This window comes from Lolium perenne, chromosome 1 (assembly GCF_019359855.2).
Source record: "Lolium perenne isolate Kyuss_39 chromosome 1, Kyuss_2.0, whole genome shotgun sequence".
NCBI classification, from domain to species: Eukaryota; Viridiplantae; Streptophyta; class Magnoliopsida; order Poales; family Poaceae; genus Lolium; species Lolium perenne.
This window is the reverse complement of record NC_067244.2, coordinates 246,719,281-246,739,175: the sequence shown is the minus strand read 5'-3', so window position 1 is coordinate 246,739,175 and position 19,895 is coordinate 246,719,281. Positions and strand designations below refer to the sequence as shown.

Here is a 19,895-nt window from a genome sequence, read left to right as displayed (position 1 = left end):
AGATACATATATTTAGGCACAACACCGGAGGTTGGGGGGACCGCCAGTATCGATGACGAGAGGAACGAAACGCTATTTTTTTTTTTTGGATCACCTCATCTCTCTCCGCTTTGCTTAGATTTGATGTAGACACATATGTTTAGACATATTTTAGTGTATATGTACACTTATTTTTACAAAAATTGCTACTCCCTTTGATTCATATTACATGACTTAACTTTATTTAAACATAGATGTATCTAAAGTTGAGTTAATTAATTTGAATCGGATGTAGTAGATCAGTTGGCTTGGAATAGAGGGAGTATATGTACCTACTCTCCTGTCGTGTCAGTTGAAGGAATTCCACGAGAAGTCACTTTGAAGGATAACAATTTAAGAAAAATTAACATGTGAAGTTCAAAAAATTTATGAAGAGAAATCTTAGATGTTGACAAATGACGTATTCTACAGCCTTGAAAAATCTCAATATGCAATAGTTTGCATTTCGGTCTACAGAAAATAACAAATACTAGAGGTGTTTTCAATTTTGCACCATGCACTATCTTGAATCTCGAAATTTGCCTTTTTTTGCACAACCCAACATATCTAACATTTTGCATTAAGTTTTTGCACAAAGGTAGAAACTGTTTATATGTATAAGTGAATTGCCTAGCCCTTTCACCAGTTTGAATTTTTGGTTGCGTTGGCTAGTGCAAGAAGGTTGACATGGTATCTCAGAGCCTAAGGTTTTGAGTATGAGTCCTGACTTTTGCAATTTATACCCACCCTTTTGTCCACCGTGTATATGATTATTCATGCATGTGCTATTTTTCTTTTCACGTGTTGACCTTCTCCTGTATTGTCCCGGTCACACGGGATGAAATATGTTGATATGTATACATGATTTGACTATCTATTTTATCAGTTTGGACTTTTGATTGCGTTGGTTAGTGAGAGAAGCTCGATAGAAACCACCATTACCTGCATGAAGAGTTTTCTCGAAATTTTAAAACTTCAAAATTATAGGTTTTAGGAAAAAGAATTCGAAAAAAGCTCCATAGAGCCCATCCTCTGAAACAACGCTCTTGGTACGTGTACGTCTTTGGTCGGTTTTCATACCGCGAAGCAGGCCGGCGACGCAAAAAATAGAAGACCACCTCGGGCTGGCACGCACGTACTGTACTCCGGTATTATCCATGGAGAAGGAAGGGGAGAGGAAGGAGAGGATCGGCCGTGCAATGGAGTGCAGTGGTGCACATGCCGAGCAGAGTCTGACTGACGAGTCAGGCAAAAGTTGCATCCAGTGCACTGTTGGACTGACACGAGTGCGCCAAGCCTTGTGCAGGAGGCCAAGGGTATCGGAGGATATTACCGTCATTGCGCACCGCCGCCTCGCCTCGGCTTCCTGTCGTTATCTGCTCGTCATGTATATTCGCCCATCCCGCTCCATGTATATCGCTTCCGACCAGCCAGTAAAACATTTTTCTTGGTTTGGAACCAGCCGGACTTGGCAGTAGGCAAACAACCAGATCAATTCTCGTCGGCGGCCTCCGCCGTGTGCCCGGCTCCGGCCGCCGATGGCAATGCCAGTAAGCCCCGCCTCCCCTCCCCCCACCCCGCTAGTTCCGTGCGTGTCCGTTCTTTGCTGCCTTGTTAATGTATTCTACTGATCGATTTGCGCCGCGCCGGGTAAGGCTGCCCTCGATCGTGCGCGGCGCGGCGCAGCGCAGCGCAGCGCGGTGCTTCGTTAATTAGCCTAGCATTTCCTTCTTTTTCCCAATGTAGCTCGTGGTTGATTCAGTAGCGCTCGATGCTTGTAACCAGCCCAGTCACCGGTTTCTCTTTTTCAGAAGGGAAAATTGGTTCTGTACCATTAAAAGATCTAGACTTTAGAAAAATACCATTAAAAGTTTCGTTCTTAGTAAAATACCATCCAAAGCCTGCCCCGTTCGTTGTACCATCGTTGTGAACTCCACGTTAAGTGGAGCAGAAAACCCAATCGATTAGAGCGTATGCACCAGCTGTCCGCCGGCGTCATGCTCCTGTGCAGATCAACAAACCGTTCTTGACAACCTGGAGAGCTTATTCTTTCCAGGAGTGACCTCCAAGCTCTGAGAAATCCCATCCTATTCTCTATGCAGTGATTCACTGATTTGTGCTTTAGGAATGACGAAATCATGTCGGAACCGAATCACGGCCGTCCGCCTTTTCTCCAAATTTGGCCGGCAATGTCCATTTCTCCTTCTCCTTCTCTTTCTGGTAATCTTAGGATCTGCTTGAGATAACTGTTTTTTTTTTAAATGGGAGAAAAATCAGCTTCTGCATCTCTTAGATGCACGCTTTTTTTATTAGATTATTCACAACATCTTACAATCTTACAAGAATACAAAAGATCAAACTCGAACCCACCTCGCTAAACCTACGGAGGAATGAAGAGGGTGACAAAACACCAACTCACATCATCCAAATAACCAAATGCCTTCTCAAGCCACCCAATAGCAAGTGAGAAGCACATCCAGTCAAGCAGACTCATTGACCTTGCTAGACCTGCTGTCCAGCATGACGTCAGACAGCTCCACCATCCTGCACGCGTCCAACAGTCCGCGCTCGTCTTTGATACCCTGCAGCTCCACGCCGCTGAGAATCATCAACATCAACGTGGTAGATGAACACCACTCCACCAAGATCCATCTCCATCCAGCCGCTGCTCCAAAAATGATGCCCCAAGAGGTAGAAAGACGCAGGAAGCGCCTTCATCATCCGATCCGAGAGACCCAGATCTAGGGTTTCCCTCGGAGCAGCACGAGTGAGTATCCGTAGACTGCAACAACGATGCCTTCAAGAAGGAAGCGATGCGTAATGCCGCCATCACCCGCCAATCATGGCACGGTTTTCATCGACAACCGCTAGTCCCCAACTCGGCAAGAGCAAGCGGAGATGCCAGCAAAGATGATGCCTTCGCAAGAGAACGACGCCAATAGCCGCCGCCATCATCTGCCAAGAATGATGTCAAAGCGCGGTTTTCACCGGTGGCCCCTTCACCGCTAGCTCGTCGTCGACTAGATCTTCATCGCCGGAGTAGACGGATCTCGTGATCCGCCACCCCAGCAACCAGCTGACCACCTCCGGCGAAGGAGGAGGCCGCCACCACAATGCCCAGGGCATTCGCCGATGGCATCCTCGTGCCTCGGAACAAGCCCAGAAACCTGCACGAAGCCGACATCATTGTCTACGCAACAGGATGACCGCATCCCTCCCGAGCCCGTCAGGGCCAAACGATGGAGATCATCGAAGATATCTGGTCGCCGCCGCTCCATGGCACCACCGTCGAGCAGGCCTATGCGGATCGCCGCCACCGGCGACGCGAACCCGCGCCCCCACGCCTGTCGCGGTCAAGAAAGTCTGCCGCCACACCTCCAGGGTTTTGCCCGGCGGCACCTCAGGCAGCGGCGGCGGGAGGGAGGCGCCCAAGGGAGGGGGAGGAGGGGAGCCGCTGGGGCCGCCTGGCGCGGCGCCGCCGCGCGGGTGCCGGAGGGTTAGGGTGTGGGACTGAGAAAACTAAAAGCTAAGAGGCTAGCTAAGCTGTGTGTTCTTACTAGCTTGAGATAACCGTTGTACCCAATCAAGTTTCCTTTGTTCATTTGCCTTGTATGCGGAGAACGCGAATGGTGTTCAGGTCATGCTGCTGTCGGCACACCTATCCTTCCCGTTGCCATAGACCTCGCCAAGACCTCATGTCGTGTCCAATTGCTTCGCCGTGCTCTTCTTCGTCGCCGTGCCAAAGGAATTAAGTCGCGGCACCCGAAATCGACTGATTGGGCATCTTCTTCCTCTGTTCCGGTAGGTCGCTGCCGCGCCATCGATCTCCTGCTCCTAGTCCCAAATCTCCCCTTTTGGTTCCTCGCCATCCAAAATAAAACGCAAGAATGAGTATGAAAATACTCAGCAAGTACAACATGGAACCGTGATAACATTAAACAATGGCAAGCATTAGAATTTCATTCGAAAACATGGATTTTATATGAAAACTGAAATATGGGTTTTCACAGTGCTGGCTCGCTCGGAGTTTACCAGTGTGTTGGCTCGGAGTTTACCAACCTATAGCAGTATTGGCTCGGAATTTACCAATCCGCGGCCCATTAAGTTTAGAAGGAAACTATTGAGTCAAATTACCAAACGAGAACCAAACACACCAAAAACACAACAAGCCACACGATCGAACATTAAAGCGACAAGGTTCGTAATGCACTTGCCTTCAGCAAAAGAACGAAGCAACAAGCAGTCGACAAAGATCCGCGATTCATCAATGCCACCATCTGAACAAACCATCTCAGACTCAATACACTGCTAGAATTTATCGTTGTATAACTTAAATAATGAAGAGAGATGTTCAGGCGCTTGCTCTCTGGTCCCAGCACTAAACAGCTAGCTAGTATTTCCAGTCCATATTCGGAAGCAGAAAAATTCCTAAGAGCATCTCCACTCGTTGGCGCTCCTCACGCCCAAATCCGGCGAAATTTTCGTCCGGATTGGAGGAAAATTTGGCCTGGGGAGCGCCGAAGTTCCAGCCGTCCCCCCGGCAGGAAACCCCCACCCTCGACCATTTGACATATTTCAAACAAATTCAACATAAAATTAACAAGTTCGGCGAACAAGAGTCAGAAAATTGCTGAAACAAATTCGGCGAAAATCAGTACAATGTTTAACAAGTGCTGAAACAAATGAAGCACACAATTTCACAAGTTTTGAAACAAATTAAGACAGACTAGTTGGCGTCGGGCGTTGGCGTTGCCTCGGAGCGTCCATATGTGCTCCACCAGATCATCTTGCAGCTGTTGATGCATTGTAGAGTCTCGAATCTCCTGACGCATAGCAATGAAGGCGACCCATGATGTCGGCACCTGGTGATTAGGCTGTGCAAGAGGACCTTGTCTCTCATATGGTGCTTCTTGCTCAGACAGAGGAACCGGATGTTTTCGCTCATTTTCAATAATCATATTGTGTAAGCACACACAACAGTTCATCACCTCCCACATCTGATCTTTGGACCAAGTCATAGCGGGGAACCGAACGACAGCAAATCTCTGCTGGAGGACACCAAATGCACGCTCGACGTCTTTTCAGCAAGCTTCTTGTTTCTTGACAAATTCACAAAGTTTGGGGGTGCTAGGTTTCGAGATAGTCTTCACAAATGTTGCCCACTTTGGATAGATACCGTCTGCAAGGTAGTATCCTTTGTTGTAGTGCCGACCATTGATCACATAGTTCACCGGGGGAGCATGACCCTCAACAAGCTTGGAAAAGATCGGGGAGCAGTTTAGGACGTTGATGTCATTGTTGGATCCAGGCATACCAAAGAAAGAGTGCCAAATCCAGAGATCATGGGTAGCCACTGCTTCAAGTATCACAGTGCAGCTGTTTTTGTGACCCTTGTACATTCCCTGCCACGCAAACGGACAATTCTTCCATTTCCAATGCATGCAGTCAATTCTTCCAAGCATCCCTGGAAAACCCCTAGCTTCATTTGTTGCAAGGATCCTCTGAGTGTCTTCGACAGTGGGTGATCTCAAGTAAAAGTCCCCGAACACTGCTATGATGGCCCTGCAGAACCGGTAGAAACAATCAAGGGCGGTGGACTCCGCCATCCGAAGATAGTCATCTGCACCATCACCGGGAGCTCCATACGCCAGCATCTTCATAGCCACTGTGCACTTCTGCAGTGACGAAAATCCAACCAAGCCAGTGCAATCCGCCTTGCATCTGAAGTAGGGGTCAAAGTCTCGGATGGCATACACAATTTGCAGAAATAGCTTTCTGCTCATCCTGAAACGACGCCTGAAAACAGTCTCACCGTGCAATGGATTGTCGGCGAAGTAGTCGGCGTACAACATGCAGTAGCCCTCCATTCGTTGTCTTGGCTTGCACTTCCGGCGACCTGGTGCCGACCCACCACGTCGACCAGTTGCCACCCCGGCGTACATGCTTGATAAGCAACCGAGGATCATCATGTGCTCCTCGTCTTGGGCGGCGACTGCCATCTCTTCTCGCATAAGCTCGACGAACATCTGCGCTCATGGACGAGGAGCTCGTTGTCGCGGCTGCTACCAGGGATGCCGATGGAGACGACGAACATCTGGCGATCCTCATCTCCCTCTTCGCCATGATCGCCGAGGAGGACAAGCCGATCATTGGTGGATCCGCGCCGGGGCATCGCAAGAGCAAGCCAAGGGAGATGATGGAAGGCTACTGCATGCTCTACGCCGACTACTTCGCCAACGATCCATTGCACGGCGATGCCGCATTCCGCCGTCGTTTCCGAATGAGTAGGAAGCTCTTCCTCAAGATAGTCGAGAATTTCAGGGAGATCGACTACTTCAAACTGAAGAGAGACGCCGTCGGCAAGATTGGTTTCTCGACAATCTGTTGGAGCATTTGTAGATTCTCAAAGGCGCCGTCTAGTTTTTTTTATATGTTTGCCATTGTGATTTACCTGAAATCGCAGTTCGAGGTTTTGGGTCATTGGATTTCCCGATCCGATGGCCATCTTGTTTCTTCTTCCTTCCTACTCGTACTTCCTGTGCTAGCGTGCATCCTTCTTCTAACCCCGGATGGCGCGGTTGCTTCCCTTGCACCGGTGCCCCAACCATTACCCTAACATTTTCCACTGCGAACCTTCGCCATCTTCGTACCCTCGAGTGTCCCGTAGGGCCGCCGCAATGGCGCGGGGGCGAGCAGGCGGCGTCGGTGCTGTGTAGCGAGCGCGCGGCTCCTTCCTACGGCGCAGCCCTCGTGTGGTGCAGCCCGCCAGCCAGAGTGAGCCAGGTTTCTCCCATGGGTCTGACCATCTCTGGTGCCCTTATCCTCTGCCGCAGCCGATTATTTGGCATTTCCTTGTGTTTTGGCCCCTACGGATCCTGTCTTTTTTACCTACAGATCCACTCAAATCACCAGTAAATTGGAGATTCGGTGAAGTTTGTTGTGAAAATAAGAGCCCTCGCTGGCATCCGGATGATTTTTATAATGTTCAATGGAGTTTATTTCTTATGTATTCTTGCAGACCTTATTTGATTAAATAAAGATTGCAAAACCACATGCCTTATTTTTTCCCGAGGATGAGTGGGTAGTATTTTTTTGCTCGTTGAGCTCAATGAATTTTCTGAGGAACTAAGAAAAACATCTTTAGGGCCTCTTTGGTTCAAAGGAGAAGTGGAGGAATACCATAGGAACAGGAATTTTTCTATAGTGTCATTATTCATCGGTTTGATTTAAAGGAATGAAGCAAAGAAAAATCCCTTTGATCCCAGTTTTAGGGCATCTTTGATTCACAGGATTTGCATAGCAACTTTGGAGGATTCAAATCCTTAGGAACTTTCCTATGTTGGTTGTTTGATTTGTAAGATTGTCTCCCATAGATTTCTTTTCCTAACTAAAATCCAACATCCACTCGAACATCTTTTTCGGAATTCTTTGTTTTTTGTGATGAAATCAAACAAACTTTGGTGAATATGAAGTCCTCTAGGATTGGAGTGGACATGACATTGTAATCAAGCGTTTTTCGTATTCATGCGTTTCTAGAATCCTGCAAATCAAAGAGCCAATTTTATAATCCACTTGGACCTCCTTTTCAAAAGGTAATAAACAAGGAATAAGGATAATCGTATAATCACCCTCTGGGTAATAAATAAGGGCACCAAACTTCCACATTTTATTTAGGAGATGCCCTATCTTCTTCCCTTGAAGAGCTAGCTTATTGAATAGAGCTGTCACTCCTTACCTTACCTAAGACCACTTCGGGATATCTTTTGAAAACCTTTTATCTGAAAAAAAAAAGATGTTTGCGATCCCTTGCCCGCTCGATTAAAGAAAGTGGGATCTGGCCAGGACATACTTTCTAAATGGAATCCATTACCTGATCAACCCCAAACCCCAGTCTTGGGGTTCCGCAAGAAAGAAATTCTAAGCACATCAACCCACAACCCCCAATCTTTGAGGGCTCATATGGAGGGCTTCTAGACAAGAACAGAAACAACTAGTGTAAAGCACATCAACCCCCCTTTGCCACTAAGTATTTGTTCCTTATTGTCTTTTGTGGAGGCAATTTGAGGTTAGATTATGTATTTCTTGCATATGTTGGTTTGTCCGATGGTCTGTTATCACTTCTGAATTTCCACAAGTATGTTCATATTTCGTGCATGTCTTGCCTACCTATATTTTAGATTCACATTGTTCTTCTTCAACTTTAAGAACACTATACCTCTTTCAGGGTAATAGGCCTGATTTAGTTTGGAAGTATGTGCTTTTGAAATAAAATTACGCCCGGTTGATGGATTTTACTGTTTATAGGAGGTGAACACAACCAGATGCAGGGATAAAGCAATTGACTTGAATCAGCCACCATGCAGCGAACAAGGTATGATATGAATGTGTGTGTGCTGTCATTATAATCGAATAAATAGTCTATTTTATTGATCTGGTCCTTTCAAATATTAAGAGGAATTTGCAACATGCCAAACTGTTTAGTACTGAAACTTAGTCCATGGCAAAGCTCACCTTAATTTCGATAGTCTAAACACCTCACGCAAGTGCATATAGGACCATGTCTCCTCCCATGAACGTGAAAATGTACTGTAGCATCCTTATTTCCAATAAAACTTCTACTGATTTTGTGAAGAATAGGAAGACTTGTCCCTTTTCATCAATATTATCACTCATCAGTCATTTGCCTCCCCCCTCCCCAGTGTTCACGTTCGCTGGCTCCGCCACTATATCAATCCGATAATGTTAACATATGCATCGAGTTTTTTCTTAACATGAACTTAACACTGATATAACTCAACACATATACCTTATCTTTTGATGACTGTTGTTTGCTCCTTTGTATTTTTTTCTTGAATATATCATATGCTACAATATTTATTGCAGAATATTTGCCTCAATTATTATTTGTTTATGGTAGGTTGTGGCTTCACTTATGTATTGCTGGCAAGAGATAATAAGAACATCTGCCGGACCAAAGTTTATGACGTTCCCAATCGCATCACAATGTATGTTGATTTTTAATCACCCGACAATTCTAGAGTGATAACTACATATAGGTTTTGACCAAAATTGTTTTTCTGTAGATAATGTTTTTTCTATATCATACGGGTGCCCAGCACTGGATTTAGTTTATACCGTACTGGTTGTGCTTTTGATTGGTGTTATAAATAAATATCATTGCGCTCTTGGTTAATACAATGATACTCTCTCCATCCCATAATATAAGGGCATCTCCAGCGGCGCGATGCATTTCGGACGTCCGAAATGTCCGTTTGCGTCGCACGGAGGACGCGAGACAGACCGTTTTTGTCCGCGCGTCCGTTTGCACCTTGGGGAGGCTCCAGCGGCGCGACGCATTTCCGCGTTTGCATGAAATATGAAGTTTCGAAACAACAAAATAATATTCAACGAAGTCATAGTTATTACATTTAAATTTTAAAAAGTCTGCATGCAAATAAGATAGTACTCCTCTAGGCATGATCTGCATGGCCAGCCAATGTCCATTGATGCTCAATCAGATCCGTTTGCAGCTGTTTGGAGACGTTCTCATCAGTGACTTCTACATTCCTATGTAGATAGTCCTGCCAAGATGAAGCTCCAGGAAGTGGCGCAACCAGCTCACCTTGGAATTCCCAGTGGTTCTCATTGCGGCCATCAGGACGCTCGTTCTCAACGATCATGTTGTGCATGATCACGCAGCATGTCATCACCTCATGCATGGTCTTCAGCGACCATGTTCTTGCCGGGTGACGGACAATTGCCCACCGAGCTTGGAGCACACTAAATCCACGCTCCACATCTTTCCTGCAAGCCTCTTGCATCTTCGCAAACCTTCTCGTCTTCTCGGAGTTTGGAGTACGGACAGTCTTCACCAATGTGGCCCAGTCAGGGTAGATGCCATCAGCAAGATAATATGGCTTGTCATATGCATTTCCATTGATCTCATAGCTCACCCGGGGAGCTTTGCCTTGCATGAGCCTTTCGAAAACCGGTGATCGGTGCAACACATTGATATCATTGTTGGAACCGGCCATGCCAAAGAATGAATGCCAAATCCATAAATCTTGAGATATGACAGCTTCAAGAATGACAGTTTTTCCCTCCTCATGCCCGCTGTACGCACCCTGCCATCCAAATGGACAGTTTTTCCACTGTCAGTGCATGCAATCTATGCTGCCAATCATTCCTGGGAAGCCTCTAGACTCGTTGATAGACAGGAGGCGCCTTGTATCCTCAACAGTTGGCTCCCTACAGTAATACTCTCCGAACACGGCAATGACGGCTCGGCAAAACCTGTACATGGCCTCAAGACAGGTGCTCTCACCCATTCGAAGATACTCATCGAATATATCCGCAGCCATTCCATATGAGAGCATGCGAATAGCCGCGGAGCATTTTTGGTACGAGGTGAAGCCTGACGCACCTGTTGCATCGCGCCTGCATTGAAAGTACGGGTCGTAGTTTCTGACGCCCCGTAGAATGACCAAGAACAGGTCCCTTGACATCCTGTATCGGCGCCGGAACATTTTTTCCGGGAAGATCGGATTGGTGAGGTGGAAGTAGTCCTTGTGGAGGCGGGCCTGCCCTTCCACTCTGTTGCGCGGCAGGTTTTTGGAGCGCCCCTTTACAGAGCCCCGGTGTTGCGGCCCCGGGTTAGAGGTGAACTCGTGGATCATGGAGGCCGCAGTAGTTGCCAATGTCTGCGTGGACTCATGACCTCCGCGCGGAACTTGTCCAACATCTGCCACATGTCCATCTGCGTGGGTACAAACTGCGGATCAATGGCCGCGCACAATAGCGCCGAAAACACGAGTAGAAACCTACCGACGCAATTGACCGAACAGGTCGTGGGCGGCGCGGAAGGGCGGCGCAACCGGGAGCGTTTCGGCCGAAAACAGCCGGCACGTACGCGGCGGAGCACGCTCCTGCTCTCCCGCGCGGCAAAAACGGAGCCGACGCCGACTACTGCGGCGCTACGGCCGTACGGTGGCGCTAGGGGTGGGGGTGGTGCCATCGCACTAGGGCAGGAAAGAAGGGGAACAAGAAGCAAATCGAAGCGGTCGATTTCGCTGTCCCTGACATGCGGGACCAGGTAAGAAATGGAGGACGCTCGGCGCGACCGCCGAGCGTCCGCGGAGACGCAAACCTGGCGCATATTTGGGCCAGGTTTGCGTCTCCGTGGATGGCCCGGTCACTTTGCGTCGCCCCGCTGGAACAGGCCCCAGACGCATTTCCGGTCACGGCGGACGAAAACGGACGCTCAGCGACCGTTTGCGTCGCGCCGCTGGAGATGCCCTAAGATGCTATTACACAGTGGCAGAGCTAGAAAGAAATTTACGGGTGGGCCAAGCTAAAAAAAAAGCAAAAAAAATTGTTCTTAATCATACCACTTCACCTAAACATTAGATTACTCAAATCTTTTGTTCATTGGTTACAGATCAGCAGATTATTGGTAAAATAAGCATCCTCCGTCTTATTATGCAACCTTATTTTGATATTTGATTGGCAAAATTATGGAAGCATTCCGTGTGTTATTTTTTGCATTTATATGCATGCTTGTTTTATTTTGTCCAGTGGTGTATAAAGTCAGAGTAATTTATGATTTCCTTTTATAGTCCCTCTGTTTGGCCGATTATGAAGTTCATGCGGATGGATCAGTACCAGCAGAATGATTTCCTCAAGTTTTCACTACATCCTGATCCAGAAGATGATTACCAGGCAAAAGAATGGGGCATATTTATGCGTTTCCTTCGTGAAAACAAGAAGGTAAATATTATCTCCAGTGTATGCATATTTATAGTTACTACATGTTATATCTTCAAGTCACCCTTCCAAGAAAACAAAACTGTGGGAGAATTGGGCCATCTAGTTACTGTCCTATGAGATCTTATGGCAGGTCGTGGCTAGCTTCAAGTGTCAGACATGGTTTGATGTAACAGACACACATGAATCAAGAAGTATAAATTAATGGTGGGGGAGAGAGATGCCTAGTGTTGTAGGAATTCTTAGTTTTCAATCAACTAAATTAGGTCCGAGAAGGGTTTCTGGGAAGTATGTTGTAATTTCTAATACCACATTCTAGTAGCTCCATTTTGCTGTTTGTAATGCCAGGGCCCTTGTTCTTCTCTTGTGTTTTTTAGGCCGGTGTTGTTGAGTTCAGGTCTATCACCTTCCACATTCTTGCTCCTGAATCTCACTCTTACTATGCGGAGGTCTTCTATGAGACCGTACTGAAAGATCCTGGAGTCTGCAGAAAGATGGAAGGGAAATCTGGTGAGAATTTTTCTGTTACTTTTTAAAATCATTGCATTGTGAGGTTATTCATTATTAATTCTCTGCACCGGTATATTTTAGCCAGCCTGCTGTATTGTTCCCTTATTTCATAGTTGGAAGCTCATTGACTATTGGCAAGACATCTCTAAACTGGCAGTTTATGTATGTTGGTGACATCACGTCATCTCCTTAGAGTCATGTTTGCCGTTTTCTTTTTTCTTTTACTTTGTTCGTCTAGATCTTCACCTCTCTTTTAAAAAACTTAAAACGGCAGAAGCGGCCCTGATAGTAAGATTTATTGAAAATGAAGTACATACAAGGAGGAATATACACGGGAGGGAGGGGGATTATATTAAAGGTCTGGGTCTTTACTTGACGGTAGTTATATCCATTTTGAAACTGAAGTTTTGCATCATCATATTAGATTTTGGAGATTTTAATTGTTTGCTTATTGACGCTTATCTTCTGCCCCGCCAGGGAGATCCAACACAAGTGAGGAGACTTGTGATAACATACGACATACAAAGGAGATGCAGTCTTTACACAAACTCCATAGATTTGTTCCGGAATCTTCAACATGCGATTCTATTGAAGATGGTCCTAGAGTTTTAGATCCAGCAGTGAAGAATAAAACATCTACCCTTGCAAGCAATTTTGTGAAAACAAGCCCTAGTTATTTAAGAACACTCAGTCAGACACATGCTGGGTGGATCTTTGGAGCAATAGCAGAGCTCATTGATAACTCTAGAGATGCTAGTGCATCCAGGTACATCCATTTCTTCAAGGTGCTATAATCAGAAAGTTGATTGTTTGTGTAATTTGTAAACCATTTTTAGGCCCAGTTTAACTTCATCGGTGTGAGTTCAGCTCCATTATGTTATTTTATTTAGTTTAGATAATATTAGTTCTAGTGATAAAACATAATGATAATACATATAAAAAAAATATTTGAACTTGTTGTTCAGTAATATTTCCAAAGCTAGTAGAATAAAAGGGTAGGGTAAAAAATCGACTGCACGGAAAGTTAAGCACTAATTTTAACCATGCATTTTGCTTCTCTCCTGGTGAATTTGTTACATCAGATCCTGCTTTTAGTGGTATATGGTTTTAGGAGCTTCAAGCTGGTTATAGTTTTCACATAATGTGACCTGTAGCATACAATTTCTAAATAAATCCCCACCGAGCTAGTATCTTTGACCTCTTTTGAAGACTATCTAGAGTTTATTTGATTGCACTAACTGATTCATTCTTTTTATTTTCCTTATTCCGGAAGGTTGGATATTTCCATCCAATCTATGTTTTCAAAGAAAGCAGGGGGGAAAGTTCCTGTCCTATGTGTATTCGATAATGGCCATGGAATGACCTATCATCAAATGATGAAAATGGTCTTATTTGGCCACGACAGACCAAATGAGCACCGCCAGGATCAAATTGGGAGGTTTGGAATTGGATTTAAGGTAAACAAATGTGTGAAGATATTTTCTAATGTCTCACACTCTTATACTTTATTTTACTGACAATCACTGTGATCCGTGTTATTAATGGCCTTTTATATATTTTGATATCTCGATTTTTTCTGATTTATTTGAAATGTGTGACTGAGACCTGCCTGAGTGTGATAAAGGAACATTTTTATTTACCTCAGACGATAATGCACTACTTAGATGGGTAATGCTACAGGGTAAATGAGGGCATCACATGCATCATTTTTTTGTTTGTTTTATGCAAGCATATTATGGAAATGCTACAGTTGTCTCTTAGTATCCTTTCGTAGGTTTTTTGTACGATGCAAGTGCCATGCTCCAGGTTGCTTTACCTTTGATCATTCCTGTCCTGTATGACTAGGAATTTGAAATTTTTAACTGCAAAAGCAATAAGCAGTTTGCGGTTTTGTAGACTGGTGCTATGAAACTTGGGAAAGATGCACTTGTGCTTACCCAAACTTCAACTTCTAGATCAATGTCCTTCCTATCCCAGTCCTTCAATGAAAGTAAAACTGTAAGCATGGTTCTGCATACCCCCTTCATTCTTTGTATATTGGCATGTTAAGAATATAAATATGTAATAATAGTATGATTTGCTATAGAATCTTGAGATCCCTGTGGTGGCATATTGCAAGAAAGGGCAATACATGGAATTTGATTTGAATGTCCAGTCTGAAGCTGCTGCGGAATATAACCTGAATGCTATTAAGGATTATTCTCCGTTTAATGAGTATGTCATTGGAGAAAAGGTTTGCTTATTTGGTGAAGAGGGTACTGGCACACAGATTTTCATATGGAATTTAGATAGATGGGGTAAAGAATACACCTTGCAGTGGAACTCAGAGAAGACCGATGAAAATCCTGTAGGCCATGATAACAGAGACATATTAATCCGTTCAAAAAGAGTTAGATCACGTCCAGGACAAACAAGTAGCAATGTATGTAACTTCTCATCAACATTTGATTTGTTACTTTTCTTTCAGACATCAAATAACCTTTCAGATTTAACAACCAGAAGTGTATCATTCTAATGGTTGCCATGCAACTAGAAGCATAGGTGCACTTTATGTTTCTGCACATTGTCCTTAAAATTATATCCATACCCTTCACACTTGTAGTACTAAAATGTCATGCATGACTTTTAATTTGAAAACTAGCAATTTTTTGTCAGAGCGTTAGTGGCAGTAATTCTTAATCTCGTTATTTCGATGATCACTAGCACTGATTCAATCCTATCCTACAAGGTACCGTTGGACTATTCGCTTAAAGCTTATCTAGAAGTTATATTCCTGAATCCTCAGATGAAAGTCACTGTCCAAGGGTCTCCGGTAAATACGCATATGACATATATATATCTTTGTGTTGTTACATGTCATATTTATGTGTCCATGTTCTTATTTTTTCCAGGTTATAACCTGTTATTTGGAAAACAGCCTTCATAAGAAATCTCTTATATCTGATGAAATTATGGGAAGAACCATTCATCTGACTCTGGGTAGGAGTGATGTAGAATGGGGTAGAGTGAACTGTGGAGTTTTCTTGTATTGGCACGGCCGTCTGATAGAGGTGGGATTAGTTGTTATTGTATTAAATCACACAAACTTGTGCACTTTCATTAGCTATATTACACATCGTTACTTCTTGACTGTTCCACATCAGAATTAGCTGGTCATCCCATGCACACATTAAATATATATTACAAAAATATATTTCTTCCATTACTTGCTATGGTAGAGATGGAGAACGAATTTAGCCCCATCTTTCTGGGCATGGAAACGTTGAATGTGGCAGTAACGAATTCCAGCTTCGCCAGGTTTGCTGCCCAAACCGTTTTACCACTGTACCGACTGTATCCTCTATATATGTACATACACAGTGTATGAGCTTCAGATATTGCAATACAAATCAATAACAACTTAACAAGTGACTTACCTGTGTGTGTGTGTGCGTGCGTACGAGTAGAGAGTTTTCTATCAAATGTAACAACTAGCAACTATTTGCAGGAATTAATTGAGCTTTAGTTGTACATGACAGGCAGTATATGCTCCTTTTGTTCCAGCAAAGCTGTTTGCACCCTTTGTTATGCATTATTTTTTGTAACTTCGGTTTGTGTTCTTCCCAGTCTTACAAACGAGTTGGAGGTCAAAAGCACAATGCTGTCACAGGTCGTGGAATAATAGGAGTTGCAGATATTACTGACCTCATTGTATGGTTTGTTATTATTGTTCTATGCTGTTCTCTTTTCCTATTGTCTTACCCTTGTGTCCCTGGCATCGAAACTCCTGATTTGTTTACAGGATGATGAGGATGGTAATACTTGGGTTCTTAATAGCAAACAAGGGTTTCAAGATTGTGAAATGTATGCCAAACTGGAGGAGTGGCTCGGTAGAAAAACAGATGAATACTGGAATACAAATTTTGACAATCTTGAATTGGTATGGATGTATGATTTAATATATATTGGAAAATATGTTACCCATATCTTATGATGAAGTGCATTATGATCTTTTTTGCGTTTCAAAACACAAGAACAACATGATATTCGTAGATGATAACACTGTACTACATAGGTTACATCTATTTACATCTGTAGAAAATACACGTGTTTTGTATTTACTACGGTAAATATAAATGAATCTATTTACAGATATGTAATGATGCTATCAGGGTTTACTGCAGCAGTAACTAAGTTGCACTTCAATCCTTGTTTCATTTTGTCTCAAAGAAGCTAAATGTTGATCTTATACAAGACCTAAGTTCTCATTTTTACCTTTCCTATTGTTCCATAATATTCTACAGGGTTGTGTTTACTCATTTCATGCATCATTCACTCTAGTTAACTTTCTTTATCCAGAGAAAAGGGGGTGAGCTCATCAAGGCTGTTGATGACGTGGTGCAGTGCCGCAGCTGTCGTAAATGCAGAAAGCTGAACCAGGGCTTCAATACAGCATCCCTACCACTTGACTGGTTTGTATGCAGTCATACTCTTTTTATCATAAAGATCCTTTTAGTTGACGAAATGCAATGGCTAACATTCTAATAATTGTGTTCAAGTACACCTTAGCTACTGTCACCAGTGAAGGATTACTGCACTAGCCAATTGAACCCTAAGTCCGAACTGATGGAAAGAGACTAGGCAGTGTATTTATATTCAACACTCCCCCTCATGTCTAGGCTATTTTAGTCCTTAGCGTGGGTTCGGTGCGGCCGCAGAATCTTTTTTCTTTTGTTTTTAAAACTGCGTGAGCTGGGTCTTGAACTTGAGACCTCCTCTGATACCATGAAAGATTACTGGCCAATTGAACCATAAGTCCGAACTGATGGAAAGAGACTAGGCAGTATATTTATATTCAACAACCAGGGTTTAAGTTCTTGCTCGAATGGTTTCCCTGGCCTCATGTGATATCTGGTAAACTGGCAGTAACTGTTCAAAATCAATTATATCCAAATCCTTTGAATATCATAGCAACTTTAACTTAAAGTAACTTAGAAAATCCTGAGTTCAAAACATAAACTTTTTACCACAGAATGTCATACTCTCAACGCTCACCGGAGCTACACTATTCCTTGTACATAGAGTTTTGGAACGTTGACTGAAAGATGCTGGGATTACTATGCTTACTTTTCGGTTTACTGGATGATTTTTCATGTTAGCATTAAATTTAGTATTTGTCACCAAAATAGTATTCGCACCGGTAAACTTATTCGGTGACAAATTAAGTTATTTTCTAAGTAGCCTTGTATCACCACAAGTATTGGTGCTTCAGAACAGGAATTTCAATAATTAATATCTTGATCCAGTCAAGTTTATACACCACACATAAAACCTTTTTGACAGATCTGAAGTGTTCATGTTGTGAAATTTCAGGTTTTGCCATATGGAACCTTTCAATGGGAATTGTGATATTCCAGAGGAAGAACTAGAAGTTGCTGTGATCACAGTTGCCGAGAAGATATCTGGCCACAATAAGGTTGAAAATTTCAGACAAGATGAAGATGTGAAGGTAACTTTAAATGCAAAGCTTATATTTGTAGTTCATCCTTTGTGAAAGTCAGGGTCAACAACAGTAAGAAGTTAATCCTGCTGTGTGCTCAGAATGTCAGGTTGATCTCACCCCCAACTCACAGCAAGGGAATGTCATCTTCAGATTCCACCATCTGTGAAGGTATGCATGTTCTGTAGATAAAAAGAAGCTCCGGATCAACAGGGATGATGATAACCCCTGTTCTTTTTTAGATTGTTTTTTCTTACACGAGCTAACAATCTGCTACCAACAGACGAACTGTCGAGCGGGTGTAGGAACAGGTATAAGAAACAACGTTGAATGCGAATGCACGGTAACCATTGTCTTTTTTTTTTATCTTTGTAACCATGGTCTTATATATTTCATCCTTTTCATTTCGCTGAAACCATCTTTCTTTCCACGTTATGGAAGGGGGTAGGAGGAACGGAGCTGCAGGAAGAGTGGAGTGGCTACCCTGTCTCAGAGCTCCATGCGAGGCCATCCGGCTAGTGGCTTATGCGACTTCTAAATGGCTTGGCCGCTTTCCTCTTCCTCTCGGAACGCTTTTTCTAAACTAATCTCGTCCTGATACTTGAAAACCAAACTAGTAGCGGTACCGGTTGGAACGCTTTCATGGTTGGACCTAGTGTGTTTTTAACGAACTGTTTGGACTGGTTCATCTGAATTTCGCTTCTCTACGCCTGTGACAATTTGTTGAAGATGCTCTTAGTGTTGTCACAAACCTGTAACCAGCGTATTGTAGTCTTGTTCACTGCCTTGGCGAGATCTTTGAATGGAAATCGCTAGGCTCAGTGGGGCGCAAATCTACCAACCAGTCTTGATTCTTGAAGATCTCATCTTCAGGCTGCTCTATCCTGCTTCAATCTCCAACCTGATTTACGGAAAAGCAAATTATCACAAAATCAGCTTAGGTGCTATGTGACCAGTCACACAGGGTCCCGTACGCGTGAGGAGCAGCTGTATTGTGCACATGAGCTGAAAGTTTGTCAAATACCCAAACTACCTTTATAGGCACGCTATATATACGAATTATTTTGCCAAAATTAATGGGTATTTACCTGAATACCCTTGAATTGAGCTGGGCCCGCTCCTGTCGAGCGGTCACCCATCCTCACACTACACTTCCAGCACGCTTAACTCCTCGAATTCTTTCCTTATGTGCTCCCGTGAATGTGTTTGTACCTTGTTGTAAATACTACCATATCAATCCTATAAACTCTTATACCATTATGTCATATTTTTGTATTTTTTGAAACAAAAAACAATTATTTACGTGAACAATACTGAATAAGATAATAATATTGAATTCCAATGAAAATAAAATAAGTAATAAAACTATTTATTATTATTATCAAATAATATATGCATTATTCATATAATATGGCATAATTAATATCTTTAAATCTGTAAATCGCAATTGGACAAATAATATATCCATTATTATTAGAAAAATGTGGGGAATTTGAATATGAAATAATTTTGTTTTTATTCATTTATTATTATTATTATTATCAAATAATATATGCATTATTCATATAATATGGCATAATTAATATCTTTAAATCTGTAAATCGCAATTGGACAAATAATATATCCATTATTATTAGAAAAATGTGGGGAATTTGAATATGAAATAATTTTGTTTTTATTCATTTATTATTATTAGTATCAAATAATATATGCATTATTCATATAATATGGCATAATTAATTGTTGCGGTCAGAAACCCACCGGCGAGCAGCGACGGGCAACACCGTAGAGCCGGGAGGCTCCCAGGATTGCGGCTGACCCTGGTCCCTCAGGCGACGGCCCGCAAAGCCTTCTGGTACACGCGTCCTGGTGCTTACGAGGGCGTGCCACCTGACCTATACCTGGTCAGGAAGGTGATGGATTGCTTCGACTAATTTCCTGCATGGCCAACACGTAAACATTAAATACGAGCCCCGGTCGGCTCTTAAATTGTTCTGTGGATCGGCTCAAAGAGCCGATTGCCCCATGGTTCATGTTAGATTTATAAGGACATGGGGATCATGCTTTATCAATATCAAGCTAAACTAATCTACGATAGTCTAGGGTTTTCACCGTATAATCGGAA

The 19,895-nt window shown here is 43.3% G+C and overlaps 1 protein-coding gene across 7 annotated transcripts; it reads left to right on the top strand.

Moving 5' to 3' along the window:
- Window positions 1-1,423: 1,423 nt before the first annotated feature.
- LOC127327508 (uncharacterized) lies at window positions 1,424-18,464 on the top strand. 7 transcript variants are annotated; one of them, XM_051354283.2, is made up of 18 exons: window positions 1,426-1,568; window positions 8,323-8,389; window positions 8,936-9,023; window positions 11,634-11,784; window positions 12,159-12,291; window positions 12,769-13,057; window positions 13,565-13,748; window positions 14,188-14,289; window positions 14,378-14,713; window positions 15,020-15,103; window positions 15,183-15,341; window positions 15,898-15,981; window positions 16,073-16,210; window positions 16,630-16,742; window positions 17,644-17,779; window positions 17,872-17,941; window positions 18,054-18,113; window positions 18,212-18,464. In XM_051354283.2, the coding sequence occupies exons 1-17, from the start codon at window positions 1,557-1,559 to the stop codon at window positions 18,098-18,100; spliced, it is 2,193 nt and encodes a 730-aa protein (XP_051210243.1). In that variant the 5' UTR covers window positions 1,426-1,556; the 3' UTR covers window positions 18,101-18,113; window positions 18,212-18,464. The 7 variants fall into 7 exon arrangements, with proteins under 7 accessions (XP_071681074.1, XP_071681076.1, XP_071681078.1 ...); XM_071824972.1 differs by having other exon boundaries at window positions 18,013-18,113; XM_071824973.1 differs by lacking the exon at window positions 15,898-15,981 and having other exon boundaries at window positions 1,424-1,568; window positions 18,013-18,113.
- Window positions 18,465-19,895: the final 1,431 nt, after the last annotated feature.